Source organism: Bombus affinis, chromosome 16 (assembly GCF_024516045.1).
Source record: "Bombus affinis isolate iyBomAffi1 chromosome 16, iyBomAffi1.2, whole genome shotgun sequence".
Lineage (NCBI taxonomy): Eukaryota > Metazoa > Arthropoda > Insecta > Hymenoptera > Apidae > Bombus > Bombus affinis.
The window spans coordinates 2178177-2193425 of record NC_066359.1 but is presented as its reverse complement, the minus strand read 5'-3'; the positions used below and the strand labels follow the sequence as shown (position 1 = coordinate 2193425).

Sequence of the window (15249 nt, the reverse complement as noted above, 5' to 3'; positions counted from 1 at the left end):
ACGTAATTATTTACTTCTAATGTGTATATGAATGAAATTATATTTAGAAAATATATTTGAAATGCAATATTTTCCTTTTTTATTTCTGTTTATTTCTGACAAATCTTAGAAGTTATAATATAAAATATAAATACAAATGCGTATCCCAAGACATTTTCTTAGATACAGTTTATTATTATAAAATATTAGTTTGTTAGAAGTTTATACGAAATATGAAGCAAGTTTGTATTGTATATGTTATATACATTATATATAAGATGCGCTAGAGTTAATCTTTTCGAATATCCCTTTGAAATGTATGACATACATACACACAGAAATACATCTCAGGGGGCACTCATTGTTAAACTTCTTACTTCGTAAATTACTTCTATATATATAAATTGTATTATTTAAATCTTATCAATTACAAAGTCTCTACTTATAAAAAATTTTCATCAAGGAAAGAACTTACACTACTATGGTCTCTTTTTAGTAAATGCATCTATTACTTTCCGAAATATAAGTATTAAATTCGTTATTATAACAAGTACTTATGGAATAAATTAAATTTCATAATATCATTATACATCATAAATTTAATTAATATACATCTTGCATGCTATGTAAATTTAGTTAAAATGAATAAAAAAGAAAATAATGTCTAGATATTAAGTAAGCACAGATAAAATATTAGGAACATTAGAAAATATAGAAAAGAAATAAAAGAAGAGTAATTGTAGTACATAATATGACACACTTTAATAATAGAATGCTTCATAATTAAAACGGATATCTGTTCTGAATATATTAAAGCAATCATATATAAGTCTATAGTAAGTGTATATAACTATGTATCACAATTCATTTCTTTAGAAGCATTACTGCAATATACCACAGAAGTATTATCTTGTAAACTAAGAAAAAAATCTTGAAACTGTTGTCAAAATGGAAGACTTGAAAGTTGATACCATTATACCATTTTCTTCCAAGTACAATATATTGTACTACAGATATTAACATCTTATTGACCATTGCATTGATACATTATACAAAGCAATGCATTATGAAATAGTAGCAGAACATAAATTAATATTCATTTATATAAATAATCTTTAGAAATAATAATTTAGAGGAATATATATTATACATATACAAATTATGTAGAATATTATACAGCAGTCAGGAGTAATAAATTTCATTAATAAATTTTAAATAAATAACAATTCAGTATTAATATTACAGTAGTCACACGCACACAACAAGGTGTCAATAAAATTACTTCATTTATAATACAACCTTATGAGAAGTACATAGACCAAGTGTATAGCAGTTTATCATAGGACGCAACCAGACTTCGAGATTGTCTTTACAATGCGATTCTATTTATAAAAATAGTTATACTAAAAATAGTTATGCATAAAAAACTGTAAATCTTAATTCTTTGGGAAATAAGAATATTCAAACAAACAAAACTTGTATTGCATATACTTTTTTGGCTACTTTGAAGCAAGTATTTGGCATGTCTTAATGCATTCATTTATTTACATTTCATCATTTCTCTGCTTACTTTTTTGTTTCATCTTTTATAATATATAAAACCAATCCATTTGTTGTAGTAAAAAATATATTTTTTTGTTTTTGTGTTCATAAATAAAAAAGTCCTTTTTAGGCAAAAGTGCAGATATGTTAATATTATCCTTATTTCAATACGCTATGAATGCCATTCAAAATTACTTATTTGCTATTACATTTTGGCATTATACAATTTCATATTAACACTTAGTTGTTATTTTCTAAATTTCCTTACAACAGTGTGCTCAATTTCTGATAGTAAAGTACAAAAATAAAAATAAATTGCAATTACTTTACAATGATGTATCTGAGATTCAATTAAAAATGTAGATTACTTTAATTTTTATAAAAACAATCGGTTACAATATTAATGTTACCTTACTGCTATTCTTTAACATTCATGTGATTTCAATCTGAGTATCAAATATTACCAAACTATTGTAAATAAATTAAGTGACTCGTTTAAATACATGCATCAATTTAATTACAATTTTTTTTACAAAATGGGTATAATTTAAAAGTATTCTTTACATGAGAACATTGCACAATAATAAACATAGTCTTTTTTCAGAAATTTAAAAAAACATAATACATTTCATTGGACTAATTCATCAAAACTTATTGCAACATTTATAGAACATATTAATTAATGAATGCAATAAAAGTTTTATATGTTCTTAGATATTTATATGTAACTCTGAATGTAATTAAACAAAATATTGAAATTAAAATGTATTAAATTTTTTTGTGAAATATTAATTTTTATTTATATATTTTAAATTCTAATTTTAGTACTAATTTTACAAAGTTGTTAATTAAAAATGACTTTTACTAATTAATTGAATGTAATACTATCACCATTTGAGATAATCGAAAATTAATGCAAGTTGCATTTTGCTTATATAAATTGTATAATAAACAGGCTGATCTAAAAATTTTATTAAAATGCTGCAATTGCTACAAATTATTACTTCATTTTATTAATTATAAATCATCATAGACAAATTAATTATTAATATCTTTACACTAGTAATCAAAAGTTTTACAAACATAAATTTACATAATTTCTAACTTAACATTGATATATATAAATTGAAAGAGAAAGAGAAACAGTTGCGATTAAGATTTGTTTATATGTAAATGGCTGTTTCAAATAATATATTCTTTGTTATTTCTGTAGCTAATATATTTTTTGCTACTATGTCAGAGATAATTATACAAAAAGTAAAGGAATTCGTTAAAATATATTCTTGCCATATTATAATTTAAAAATTACAAATAATATAAATAAATTCATACGTATATTTATAGAAATGAATTTTACTATTTTTCAAAACAAACATAAGCTCATCAATATCTTAATAAGACCAAAAAGTATAAGGCTATCAGTATATTTATCCTCAGTAATACATTTTTTCAAAATATATAACATAGAAAATATGAAAGAAAGAGATTAATGATACTGATGTAACTAATATGAAATTAGCGATCGAAACAATATAATATTTATATAATTTCGTTTAGTTAAAATAAAGAAGAAAAATAATAGTTTTTAAATTGTTGAAGATTTTTATCATACAAGATGTATATAATCAATTATACATGATTAATAATATGTAATGAATTTTATCTGCACTTTAGAAGTGATAATCGACCAAATGATAAAAATTAATACAAATCATAAACGCAATTTACATTGAAAAAATTTGAAATTTTATATAATGTCTATGTTAATGCTATAAAATATACATTACTTCATATATTCATTGTATCTCGCACTAATGTTAATTTAAACTATATATGAACACAAATTTGGAAAAGTATTTGAATATAAAAAGGTACTTTACACATATCACGTTAATTAATAAGACTTTAACTTACAAATTCCTCAAATATATTTATTGAAATTATTCGGAATAAATTCTATTAAAATGTATAACATTAATGCACAGAAAATTTGATAAAACTAGATTCAAATTAATTTTTATAACGCGAAATATTTTCATCTTTGTCTATATCATTATTAACGAATTTGTTAGAAGTTTATCTATTAAATCATTTAATCAATTCATAACTATTTTGAATAGAAAGTAACTGACGTATATCACAATTTGTTCTTTTTAATCAAAGAAGTTAATTAAAGAATAAAAATTTTATTATTACTTTTACTTATGTAACATGTGAATAATTTGCTTTAATATATTAAGAGGTCCCCAATTAAAAAATTAATTTTCCCAGCAATTGTAGACAATTCTCAATAATTTTATTATTCGTATAAAACGTGAATTCAAATTGAAATCAAATTAGAAATATTTTCATAAAAACAAATTTTAACAATTGAAATATATATATAAATATTACAATATTTTATTATTGTACAAACTGAAACTATAAAAAATGTAGAACTGTGCAATCCGATCAAACAAACGTAATTAAAAAGGAATTGAACATTCGTTAAATAATGCTTATAAAACTTGTATTGCATTAAAATACTTAAGTAAAAGAATGTACATACAAATTATTGAGTAATAAAAATGATATGCTTATGAAAATTTGAAATTGATTAATACTATATTAGAAATAGGTCTGCAAACCTTTTTCTTGTTCACGTACCTTGATTGAGAATGTATGGATATAAGTAATGTACCTACTTATATCCAAAATTTAGGATAGAATGGCAATACTACGTCTAGGTCCACCTATGCATATGTTATCTAAACTTGACCATCTTTTAATACCAGTACGTAAAGCTTCAGCAGTAACTTTGTCTTCATAAACTCTGGACATAGCTTCCAATTTCTGAGCTTTTTCTTTACTGAGGGGTTCACTAGGGAATGTTAATTCGTTTGCTTCTGCGAGCGTGCGAAGATCAAAATAATATTTAGCATACACGCTTGAAGGAACATTTATATTGAACTGTAGCATTTCCAAGAATTGCCTTTCTAATTCATTCCTAAATAAATATTAAATATTTAATAAAAAATATTTTGAATATATTTGAACATAACATAGATGTCAACTTACATATCTTCTACTGTAATATCTTTAAGAATTTGACAGTAATCTACATTCCATACAGCCTGATCATCCCAAACTTTTGATGCTAATAAAATAGCTCCAAGTACTATTCGTTTCCAATTGGCTGGTGTTATATCTATTTCTGCATAGGTAAGCAGACGTTCTAAGTAAACTAATGTTATGATGGCACATTCAGCTGTAAGTTGAGCAGCGTTAAACAATGTCCTCACAAATTTGTAAATTTGTTTATGTTCTGGATTCTGTTTATCATAATCTTCTGAAACACCCTCCCTCTATAAATGAGAGAGACATTATAAATATACTTTTAAACTACATCTTGTAGAATAATTTATTTTTATACATCCATCTTTTTAAATTTTTGTGGACATAAACTAAAAAGCTATAGTGCTTTCCATATATTACATTGTACATCTTTTATCCTTTTGATCTAACAAATAATATATATATATATATATAATTAGATTACCGTTAAGGGATGTAGTTTCTCATCAAATATATCAATCTGTCGCTGTGAGGTTCTGTTTTTTATGTGGTAATAAACAGCTAAGGCAACGCATTTTACTGTATTCTTAAGATTTGGTTGTGAAACAGTACTGTCATCTAAATATATTGTACTGCAACTACTACTCTTTTTTAAAGGCCTTATATCTGCAATTTGGTGCTGGCTTTTTTTTCTTACCATGCCATCTAAAAAAGATATATTTTTTAAACAAATTAATAAAAGAAATAATAATAATGCTCTAAAAATAAGTTCAGCCAGTATTTCCAAATAAGTCTACATACTTTCAATAGCTTGTTTCGATCGTTCCATAAAAATAGTACCAGCACAGGGGTGTAATGATGGATCTGAGTCCCAGTCTTCTGGTTCACGTTCGCTAATATGTTGTAAATTATTAACACTAATTCCACCTTCTGGTAAATGTTCCTCAAGACCTCGGGTAACACCTTCGGTCCCTAATTCCTTACGTCCAACTTGAGGACTGGAATAAACGCAGCAACTACTTTTATTTCCCATTCTTTCAAGAGACTCGTTGATGTCTCCACTCTGTTTCTACTTCCAGTTGAAAGTTCATAAAATATAAATCAGAGTATGATACTCGTTACTATGGTAATTATATGGATGGTATAATCTAAAATTTCTCACGGCACATCCTTCACATGATGCGTTTAGATGACAATCAGCTGGCAAAACTATTCGCGATATAAATATACATTCTTCTTTTACTTTCATCCACATGGATGCTTGAACGCATCCATATAATAATCAAGAAAAAAATATTTGCATCAATTTGCACACAGAAAATTACGATTGAAAATTTGAAGAACCACTTTAGAAATGATTGTAGCTAGTAATATGATAAACGTCTATTACATTGACAACGCCTTTAAGCACGGTTCATGCCGGTTGATTTATTTGTTTAAATCATCGGTCAGTCAAATTTCATTTCTGCTCGTGTATACGAGCTGTGATACTTTTTGTTCTCGTTGTACGTCATTCTCATTATTACGGAACATTTAATGGGAATATTCCAATACTTTTATGTGTTTATCGCACGCCTTAGTCTACTGTTTTGATATTGCATATTCATGCATAAAGTATAACGTGTATATACGGTAGAAAGGCTTGACTTCCAGTTTTAGCAAGTTTTACCTTGTATGCAAGTTATGTTTTCATTGGTTTTATGACAAAAAGTTTTCTATTTTCTATGAACATCCAGATTTCTTAATGTACCTACGTTATCATTGGTCGAAAACTAGGGATTTTCAGAATTTGTTTTATCTACTTACAGTCTTTCGCGGCTATACACATTTGAAATATAAATTATAATGTGATCTTTTACGATTATGAAATTTCTGCTAGAAATGTTACATTAAATATAATTAAAAAGAAAATTGATATTTTCTTTTACAACGAGGTTATGTTTTTACAACAAAATAATACTAAAATACTTCGAATTACTTAAAAATTCTAGATCCAACATTTTGTTACATATGAATTTAACTTGTTAGATATTTAAAAATTATTTCAACATTTTATTCCCATTTTATTTCCCATTGTATAAATCTAAATAAATTTATCTATTATAATATACTTTTTTAATTTTAAATTTAAAAGTAATTTATTAAATATATACTAAGGTATCAAATAAATTTTTTAACCATATACAAAAATTAATACAAATATGTATATTATTATTTAATGAAATTGTTATATAGTTAAAGCAAAATAATATATACGTAAAATGAATTAAATTGAACGAACAAAATAAATCAACTTTAAGAAAAGAATGGTTTACAACTGTGCATGGTTATGTAGCAAACAAAAAATATTAAATCATAATAGCACATAACGATAAATGTAATAATAAATAATAATGATTAAAAATATAACGTACATAACATATACGCATGCGCGTAGATTAACAAAATTTCAAGGTAGTTTTTAATTAGTTTCGTGACATTGTATCCATTCAAAAAAAGTGTCGTAATTTTTTAAAAACAGCTATACATCATTGTCGATTTCTATATTTTAATGTGTACCTATATATATATATATATATATTTACGTGTATACATGGATATGTATATATATGAAAAAATTATAATGAAGTTCGCTTATTATTAAATTTAATTCAAGTAAAAGTGCGCGATGGTACAAGAAGTCGAAGTTCAAGACAGGAGGTTATCTGTTAACAAAAAGACCACCATAATCGATTGGATTGATTATGTTGATGCATCGATAACGTACGATGACTTTTTTTCGAAATATTTAATGGAGAATAAACCGTGTATTTTTAAGTCGAATATAACTGAAAATTGGTCGTGTAAAAGACAATGGAATCTAGATGGTGCACCAGATTTCGACGTCCTTGATATATCGTTTGGTAAACAAATTATAAACATTATATTTGCTCTATACGCGTATTATTTATTAATTAAAATATTTGTCTTATAGGAGATTGTATAGTACCAGTCGCAGATTGTAAAAAAAGATATTACAATTCACAGTCTAAAGATGATATGAAAATGAAAGATTACTTAGATTATTGGATGGATTATGCAAAAAACAATTATTCAGATTCTATGGCGCTTTTGTACTTAAAGGACTGGCATTGTCAGAAATTATTCCCCAATGCTCCTATGTATACAGTTCCTGAGTATTTTGCATCCGACTGGCTAAATGAATATTACATGGCACATCCTGATTTAAATGATGATTATAGATTTGTATATATGGGCCCAAAAGGAACATGGTAAAAATATACTTTTTAAGCACAAAATTATTAATGTTTGATGTTATGTAAATAAGGTAAACTAGTTTCCATGTATAGGACACCATTGCATGCAGATGTATTTGGATCATACAGTTGGTCTGCTAATATAGTTGGAAAGAAACGTTGGTTACTTTTCCCTCCAGGTCAAGAAGATTTTCTTAGAGATATACATGGTCAATTAATATATGATGCAACATCCAAAGAACTTGAAAACTATGCTGTATATAAGACCTATGATAAGCGATCGATAAAATATATTGATGTAATTCAAAAGGAAGGTGAAATTATATTTGTACCTTCTGGCTGGCACCATCAAGTTTGGAATATAGTAAGTATACTTGACTATCATTATTTAAGTTAAGTAATATTCTATACTTATTATGATGCTTATTTTTAGGAGGATACAATTTCTCTCAATCATAATTGGATCAATGGTTGTAATATTATAAATGTGTGGCACGGATTAAAAAAGGAATTAAACTCTGTAATGAAAGAAGTTAGTGACTGTAAAGATATGAGCAATTGGGCAGAACAGTGTCAATTAATATTGAAATCAACATATGGAATGGATTATAACTTATTCTTTAATTTTCTGACATTTATAGCTAAACGTCGTTTAAGCATGGTATTAAAAAAAGAGGACGTAATTACCTTTAATAGATATAAACTTGGATTTAGCCATTGCGTATTCGATCTCCATTCAATAAAATTGACATTGATAGACTTTATTAATGATATGGAAGAAAAATCTATTTATTATTTAATTTGTGAAAAACAGCAAGCCCATAAATTACTGAACAAGTTATTATTGTTTTTGCAATCATATGACTCAACTGAACATTCATCTACATGATAAAAGACAAAAAAATTAAAAATAAAATAAGGAAATAAAAATCTTGTTTTTGTTTATATAAATGTAAATATTATGATGTAAATAATGTAATACATATAATCAACAAATTTTTATATAGATCTGTAAATATTGAATATAAGCAACTACATAATTTTTAAAAACAAAACGTTGATTTTTTTATTACACCTATTAATTAGAATTGAAAAAAAAGATCTGTAATATATATTTTCATAAATAAAAGTTGTATATTTTGTAAGTACTGTGAACTATCTAATAAAATTGAGAAATAAAATAGGTAGCAAACTCAATTATATTTTTATTTAAATATTTTTAAATCATAAAATATATTTATATTATATTAAATTTTGTATTATTCTTCATCTAATTTTTATTTCAAAATGTTTCAACCTCTAACACAATATAAATATAAAAATATAACACTATTTAAAAAAATGTGATCTTTGAATCTTCAATACTTAAAAATAAAATATCTTTAGTAAATGACTTTATTGTCAATTGGATAACTTTTATTAGAAACAGTTTTTCAGTTTTTAGAAGTATGAATTATTTATATAGTTTGTATTAATGTAAATATATTTACATCTAAAAAAAAACAGTATTCTAATTCAACAGTAACAAGTTGCTTTATAAAATGTAGAACTCTACTTGTTTATACTGTATTCAACAATAATATAATCTTTTTACGAGTATATTTTATTTTTTTTATGGGAGTTTAAGTACTAAAATAGTAAGTGCCCATAAACCTTTGTTTATATTGTCTTATGCCTTACAAATTATATGTGCATAAGTGTCTTATGTCTACATATATACATATACATATTGTACAACTATGTACAATTTATTACTAATAAACATATACAAAATGTATAAGATATGTATAAGTATGTATATTATCTATAAACACAAATAATTGTAAAAACTTATTAGTATCGGGAAAAATATGTATATAGCACAGTTTTTTCTTTTGAATTTATAAAATAAAATTACAAAGTAAATTGTGTGATATTATGTCACATGTGTGTATATAATATTTCTAAATTATTATTTTAAACTGTGTAAAATTACGAATTGGTCACCATTTCTTAGAATGACATAAAATGTGTATATTAAGGATTTGCTTATGTAATTAATTGAAAAAGAAAAAAGTATAAATATAATAGAAATATAATGAAAATATATTGTATGATATTATTTATATTATTTCTTATATATAATATATATGATTTATATATATATTTCACTTAAAGAAAAAGCCATTATATTATTAAAAAAAAGTATTTTGTTTCATGTGAAAATAATAGTTGTAAACTCTATACTTAATTTGATTTTTTAATACATATATATACAGATGTATTTTCAACTCAAGACACATTTATTTTATGGAACAGTATTTTTTTTTGAATTTATCTTGAACAATTTCATAAATTGAAGGATGAATTATCATAATCCAGTGTTATACAAATTTATAAATCAATTATATGTTCATTTTAAGATTTAAAAATTCATCGAAAAGTAACAAAGATGTCTTCTATAAAAGAAGTTAATATATTTCTGTACATATTTTCTTTTATAAGTTCTATTAAAAATTCATATAAAATATTGCACTGATGATACATTTAGAAAACAGAGTATCTATCGCACTTTGTTATTTCATGTTAAAAGAAACAGATTGTCATGGATAAAAGGTATAAAAAGGGGATATTACTTTAAATTATTTTCATATAAACTAATTTTTCCGATGAAAAACAAGCAAATATAATTATGTATTTCATTATTTACACACACGGGCACACACGCATACACACTATTGCATTTTCTCATAACTTTTTCATAATAGTACCAATTTTTACTTGCATGGCAAGTACCTCTATTAGGGTATCACGTCTTACAAAGTCTTCTTATTAATTACTAACAATTAACGCTATTATAAAGATTAGACTCCACGCAACGTGATTTTGTATCAATTCAAATGATGATTTTTTATACCTATATAATAGATACATATTTTTCATTGTCACATCTCACATATTTTTAACATTTCATGTTGGAAATAAGTAAAGAAATTGCACTCTATGATAAACATCACAAAAGAATTATTAAAATTAAGTTATAAATTCTCACAATTTTCAATAGAAAAGATTTATATGAAATTTTAGGTAGCATAATAATATTCATTTAATTCATAATAATCAAACAATTTTTCAGTACGCATATGTACAAATTGTATATATCTATTTGTATACCTTCTTTAGATGAAATGAATTTCTTACAGCACATATGATGAATAATATTGAAGTGCAGTATCTTTCACAATATAGCGAGATCCCAGTGAACCAAAATTAAGAGTTTCTGTCCTTCATTTTAATAAGTTTTCAAGTAATTCGCTTATTTAAATATTCGAACACGTAAATTATATTGCATCTCCGATTTTACGATTATATTCGCTATATCATGAATGTTACCATAATAGGCATAACAGTATTAGCAGAAATCGATGTTTCATGTTGTTATTATGTTAATTCCGCTACATAAAATGTAATTGTTAAATTATATGCCAAATACATTCTGTAAAAGACCGATTTCTTTAAGAAAGAATTAAAATTAAATTGTTAGACTTATTTTAGTTTTCTTTCCAACTCTCCGAATATTGTTTAAGAATTATATAGGATGCGTGGATAATGTTTGTAACGGTATTGTTGGATTTGTGGGCGTCGTTAAAACAGGGATAGGCGTAGAAGGTATTTGCTGATGTGTTTGCCTTGGTGGTGACAAAAGTTCTTGTCTATCTCGTTCTCTTTCTCTTCCTGGACGCCATGCTTCTAATAATGCTTCGACTCTTTCTTCAGTAGGACCCCAACGAGCAGTACCAGCTGCATTTTGTAACCATACAACTAATGTTCCGTGCGCTGCTCTAATATTAACTTCCCCTCTATAATGCAAAAAGGGTCTTTTGTATGTATTTTTTATTTATTACTTGAATAAATATTGAAACCAAAATATTGTAACTTACTTTGGTAATATGTGTTGAAACCCATGTCTATATTCGTGTTCCATTGCAGGTACCACTACTTGTTTGCGCTTAAAATGGCTACTTTCCAGTTTAATAAGAGCATTAGGTGCTGGATCCCGCCATTCAGGTAAGAATACCACAAAAGATAAAGGTTCAGTAGAATCAGCCAAAAGACGTTCAAAATGATTAACCATAGCTTCCATAAGTTCTTCGCAATATGGTGGATTAGCTTGAAACGAGCCGCTTACAGGCCTAAAGTCCAAGAAAGGTCCTCTTGATCCAAAATAAGAATCTGTATCAGCGAATGCTGAACAATATTGTCTAAAGTAACAATTTAATGGGGATGCAAAACATTCAAATGTTACACCGAATGATCGTTGAAGACATTCAAAAACTGTGACAGGCAAAGCCATTTGTGTTGCTTGTCCTTCATTAATTCCAAGATATGTTTGATAACGTTTTAACATACACCAAACACGAGGTAAAAACATTTCGAATTTTTTATCATCGAAGCAATTATATCTATATAGGTGTTCTAATTTAGTAAGATGCATGTTATTAATACACGCAGTATCACCATGAAAACGTAACATTGTCTGTTCACGTTCAGGAAGATAATCCACTTGTGGAAGTCGAGGAGTTGGAAGAGAAAATTGCACAGGATAACACCAAACTTTCCTTTGTGCACTAGCAGGTCCTCCTAATGGTATAACATTTCCTAAACCATTATCCTTTAATATTTGATTATTTTTATCTTTAACCTTTTTTGCATACTCTGTTGATAAATGATAAATTTTCAGGCAAATACCCTCAACACTAGCTTTTACAGTCTCTGTAAGGTGTGGTTGACATTGTCGTTTTAAGTGTGCGAGACGATCTTGAAAATCGTCAAATGTAGCACCAACTGTTCGTCTCAACCATTGAAATGTGTCTTCTGCATTCCATTTTACAACTTTCCTACTTTCTGATGAAGCTGCTCTTGATTCTATCATCTTTTTTGCAGCCTCTGCGTATCGCGATAGCTGTTTTCTTGCATCACCAGTGAATTTTGGCCGGACTAATTTAATAGGGATATCATTCATAATCTCACGATACATAGACATAGAAATTTCAGGGAAACACTGACTTGGTAAAAGGGGATCTGAACCACAGTCTATAACTTTTCTTTCCATTAGCCATCTGTTAAAAGAATCTTTTGGAGCATCTATGGATTCACGAGTATGACACAATTCTTGATAGCATTGTCTCAATTTTGCAAGTAAACTACACCGTAATGCTTCTGCTTCAGGATGAACATGAGGTAAATTTGATGGAGCTCTCTCGTATATTATAACATTTGTTGGAATTTCCAAATCCCACGGTCCTCTATCATTAAATTAAAATATATTAGAATTTTTAAAAAATGCTTAATATAAAAATGATATAAATTCAGTCAAGTAAACATACGCTAATACAAATTTCTTTGCAGCCGGAACAACACTATCTTCAGAAGCTCTGCGTTTAAGTGTTCCTCCTGGGGGAATCGTTCCATTTCCAGAAACAGGTGGTACACCGCATATACCAAGTGGATCCGTAATTGGGTCAAACTTGAATATAGATGCAGTTGACACATATAAGTTTATGTTTTTATTAATCTACAACCAAAAGTTATACCTTAGTACCTGAGGTTTCAATGGTGGTATTACCCATAATGATTCTCCAGTTAATTTATTCCAAAAATATGGACGATTTTCTCTTTTACTCCAAAACTTCTTCCATCCTTGTTGCTGAAGTTCAGGTGAAAGTTCAGGTTCTGGGAACGTTCCTGGTGGTGTACCCTGTAATTGAATAGAAATATATAATAATTTACGGGGAAAAAATATTATTATATTTGCTTATTTGTTTTCATTATCTTCAAATTATAATTGTATTTCTCAACTCTTTTAGCCACTTAATCTCCCAGATATAATAATTTCCTTATTTATGAATCTTGTATCTGCAGAGTTTATCATTTCATTAAAACAAAAAGATATTGCATTTCATTTTACTTTTGGAATATAATTATTAATAGTTTAATCTTTTAATTTTCAACAATTGAATTTTAATATATAAAAGATTACGTTTTACGTTTTGTTCATATAAGCAATTAATAATTTTAGACAATAGATTATAAATAAATATTTACCTGCGACATTAGACCTGATTGTTGCATATGACCAAGTTGTGAACAGTGGTCAGATATATTTTGTGCTGAGCTTAAGATAGGTGTCTGAAGTTTTACAGGAGTAGGAACTATAACTTGTGCAACAGTTGGAGTTGCATCTTGTTGTAACGACTGATGATGATGATGCATAGTAGACAATGAAGATGCAGACTGGCCAGATAAAGTTTCCCAAGAAGAAGTATTTGGTATGTCTTGCTTTCCTCCACTTACTTCATTCATCGTACAACGCACGTTGTGGTAAATACTTTAGTACATATAACACATATGACACAATTATTCTCGTTAATAGATACTTTATAGCACATAATTATTACATATGCATATAAAATTTGATCACATTTATATATTTCTTTATATATGTAACATTCTCAATGTTTTATTTTTAATATCTTGCAACAAAATATATTAATCAACACTCCTTGCATTTTGTCTTTTCATAAGTTGCAAAGTAAGTTTTTATATCACAAGATGAAGAATATTATGCTTATAAATACCAAATTTACTTATATATTTAGTAATTACAAGTTATTTACAAACATAAAAAATGAAAGTTTTACACTTTAAAAAAGTAATAAATTTTAGAAAGAACTTTCGTACCTTCTAAAAATATATTAATTTCTTCTTTATTATAACATGAATTATAAAAGAATGAGTAAAATTGCAACTTTCTTTGTGTATTTTTAATAAATTTACGTATGTAAAACTGTTAAAATTATATGACAACATTTCGTGATTCAATGTTTGTTTACATGCCACTAAACCGTTTGATAAATTCGCGAATTTTCACGACGTAGGATTATGCAAATTTGTAAAAAACACGTAGCCGTTAATGCTGGACTTACTAGTGTCAACAATGTTGCTAATTTGTAGAAAATATACAACAGAACTTAGAATTCATTCATGATTTGTGAGATTTGACGCAACGACCTCCACCCGTGAGATACCATTTGCTTGAACTGAAATTCCAATTCCAACGACAGCAAAGTTAAAGCTTTCTTTACAATGAATGGCAGAATGGCAGATGTTAAAAAAAAGAATACTTCGCATTAAGCGAAACATCGAAATGATATGAAGTTTTCGTAGAATATTTAACCAATAATTTGCTTGTTTCATTACATAAATACATAATTACGTATATATTTCACCGCATAAATCAATTAAATGATATTTTATCGTTTTTACGTTTTAATCTTAAGGAGGATAGTTTTGGAATGCATAGTATTATGATTTTTAAATAAACATTAAGCATCGAGGGGAATGGTAGAAATAGTTTTTCGGGAAAGAAAAATTACAA

The 15249-nt window shown here is 26.6% G+C and overlaps 3 protein-coding genes across 5 annotated transcripts; 1 reads left to right on the top strand and 2 right to left on the bottom strand.

Moving 5' to 3' along the window:
- Positions 1-69: 69 nt before the first annotated feature.
- LOC126925955 (cyclin-Y) lies at positions 70-6311 on the bottom strand. The gene is made up of 4 exons (XM_050741975.1): positions 5377-6311; positions 5060-5280; positions 4579-4865; positions 70-4507 (listed from the first exon to the last, which is right to left on the bottom strand). Exons 1-4 carry the CDS (start codon positions 5606-5608, stop codon positions 4219-4221), a joined length of 1029 nt encoding a protein of 342 aa, XP_050597932.1. The 5' UTR covers positions 5609-6311; the 3' UTR covers positions 70-4218.
- A 686-nt stretch (positions 6312-6997) lies between these two features.
- LOC126925949 (2-oxoglutarate and iron-dependent oxygenase JMJD4) lies at positions 6998-9029 on the top strand. Its single transcript, XM_050741966.1, has 4 exons — positions 6998-7478; positions 7550-7847; positions 7926-8196; positions 8266-9029. The coding sequence occupies exons 1-4, from the start codon at positions 7244-7246 to the stop codon at positions 8719-8721; spliced, it is 1260 nt and encodes a 419-aa protein (XP_050597923.1). The 5' UTR covers positions 6998-7243; the 3' UTR covers positions 8722-9029.
- Positions 9030-10268: 1239 nt separating this feature from the next.
- Positions 10269-15146, bottom strand: LOC126925947 (mRNA (2'-O-methyladenosine-N(6)-)-methyltransferase). 3 transcript variants are annotated; one of them, XM_050741961.1, is made up of 6 exons: positions 14798-15146; positions 13917-14199; positions 13414-13569; positions 13199-13338; positions 11753-13117; positions 10269-11671 (listed from the first exon to the last, which is right to left on the bottom strand). In XM_050741961.1, exons 2-6 carry the CDS (start codon positions 14172-14174, stop codon positions 11401-11403), a joined length of 2190 nt encoding a protein of 729 aa, XP_050597918.1. In that variant the 5' UTR covers positions 14175-14199; positions 14798-15146; the 3' UTR covers positions 10269-11400. The 3 variants fall into 3 exon arrangements, with proteins under 3 accessions (XP_050597918.1, XP_050597919.1, XP_050597920.1); XM_050741962.1 differs by lacking the exon at positions 14798-15146 and adding an exon at positions 14553-14780; XM_050741963.1 differs by lacking the exon at positions 14798-15146 and having other exon boundaries at positions 13406-13569; positions 13917-14064.
- Between the last annotated feature and the right edge of the window lie 103 nt (positions 15147-15249).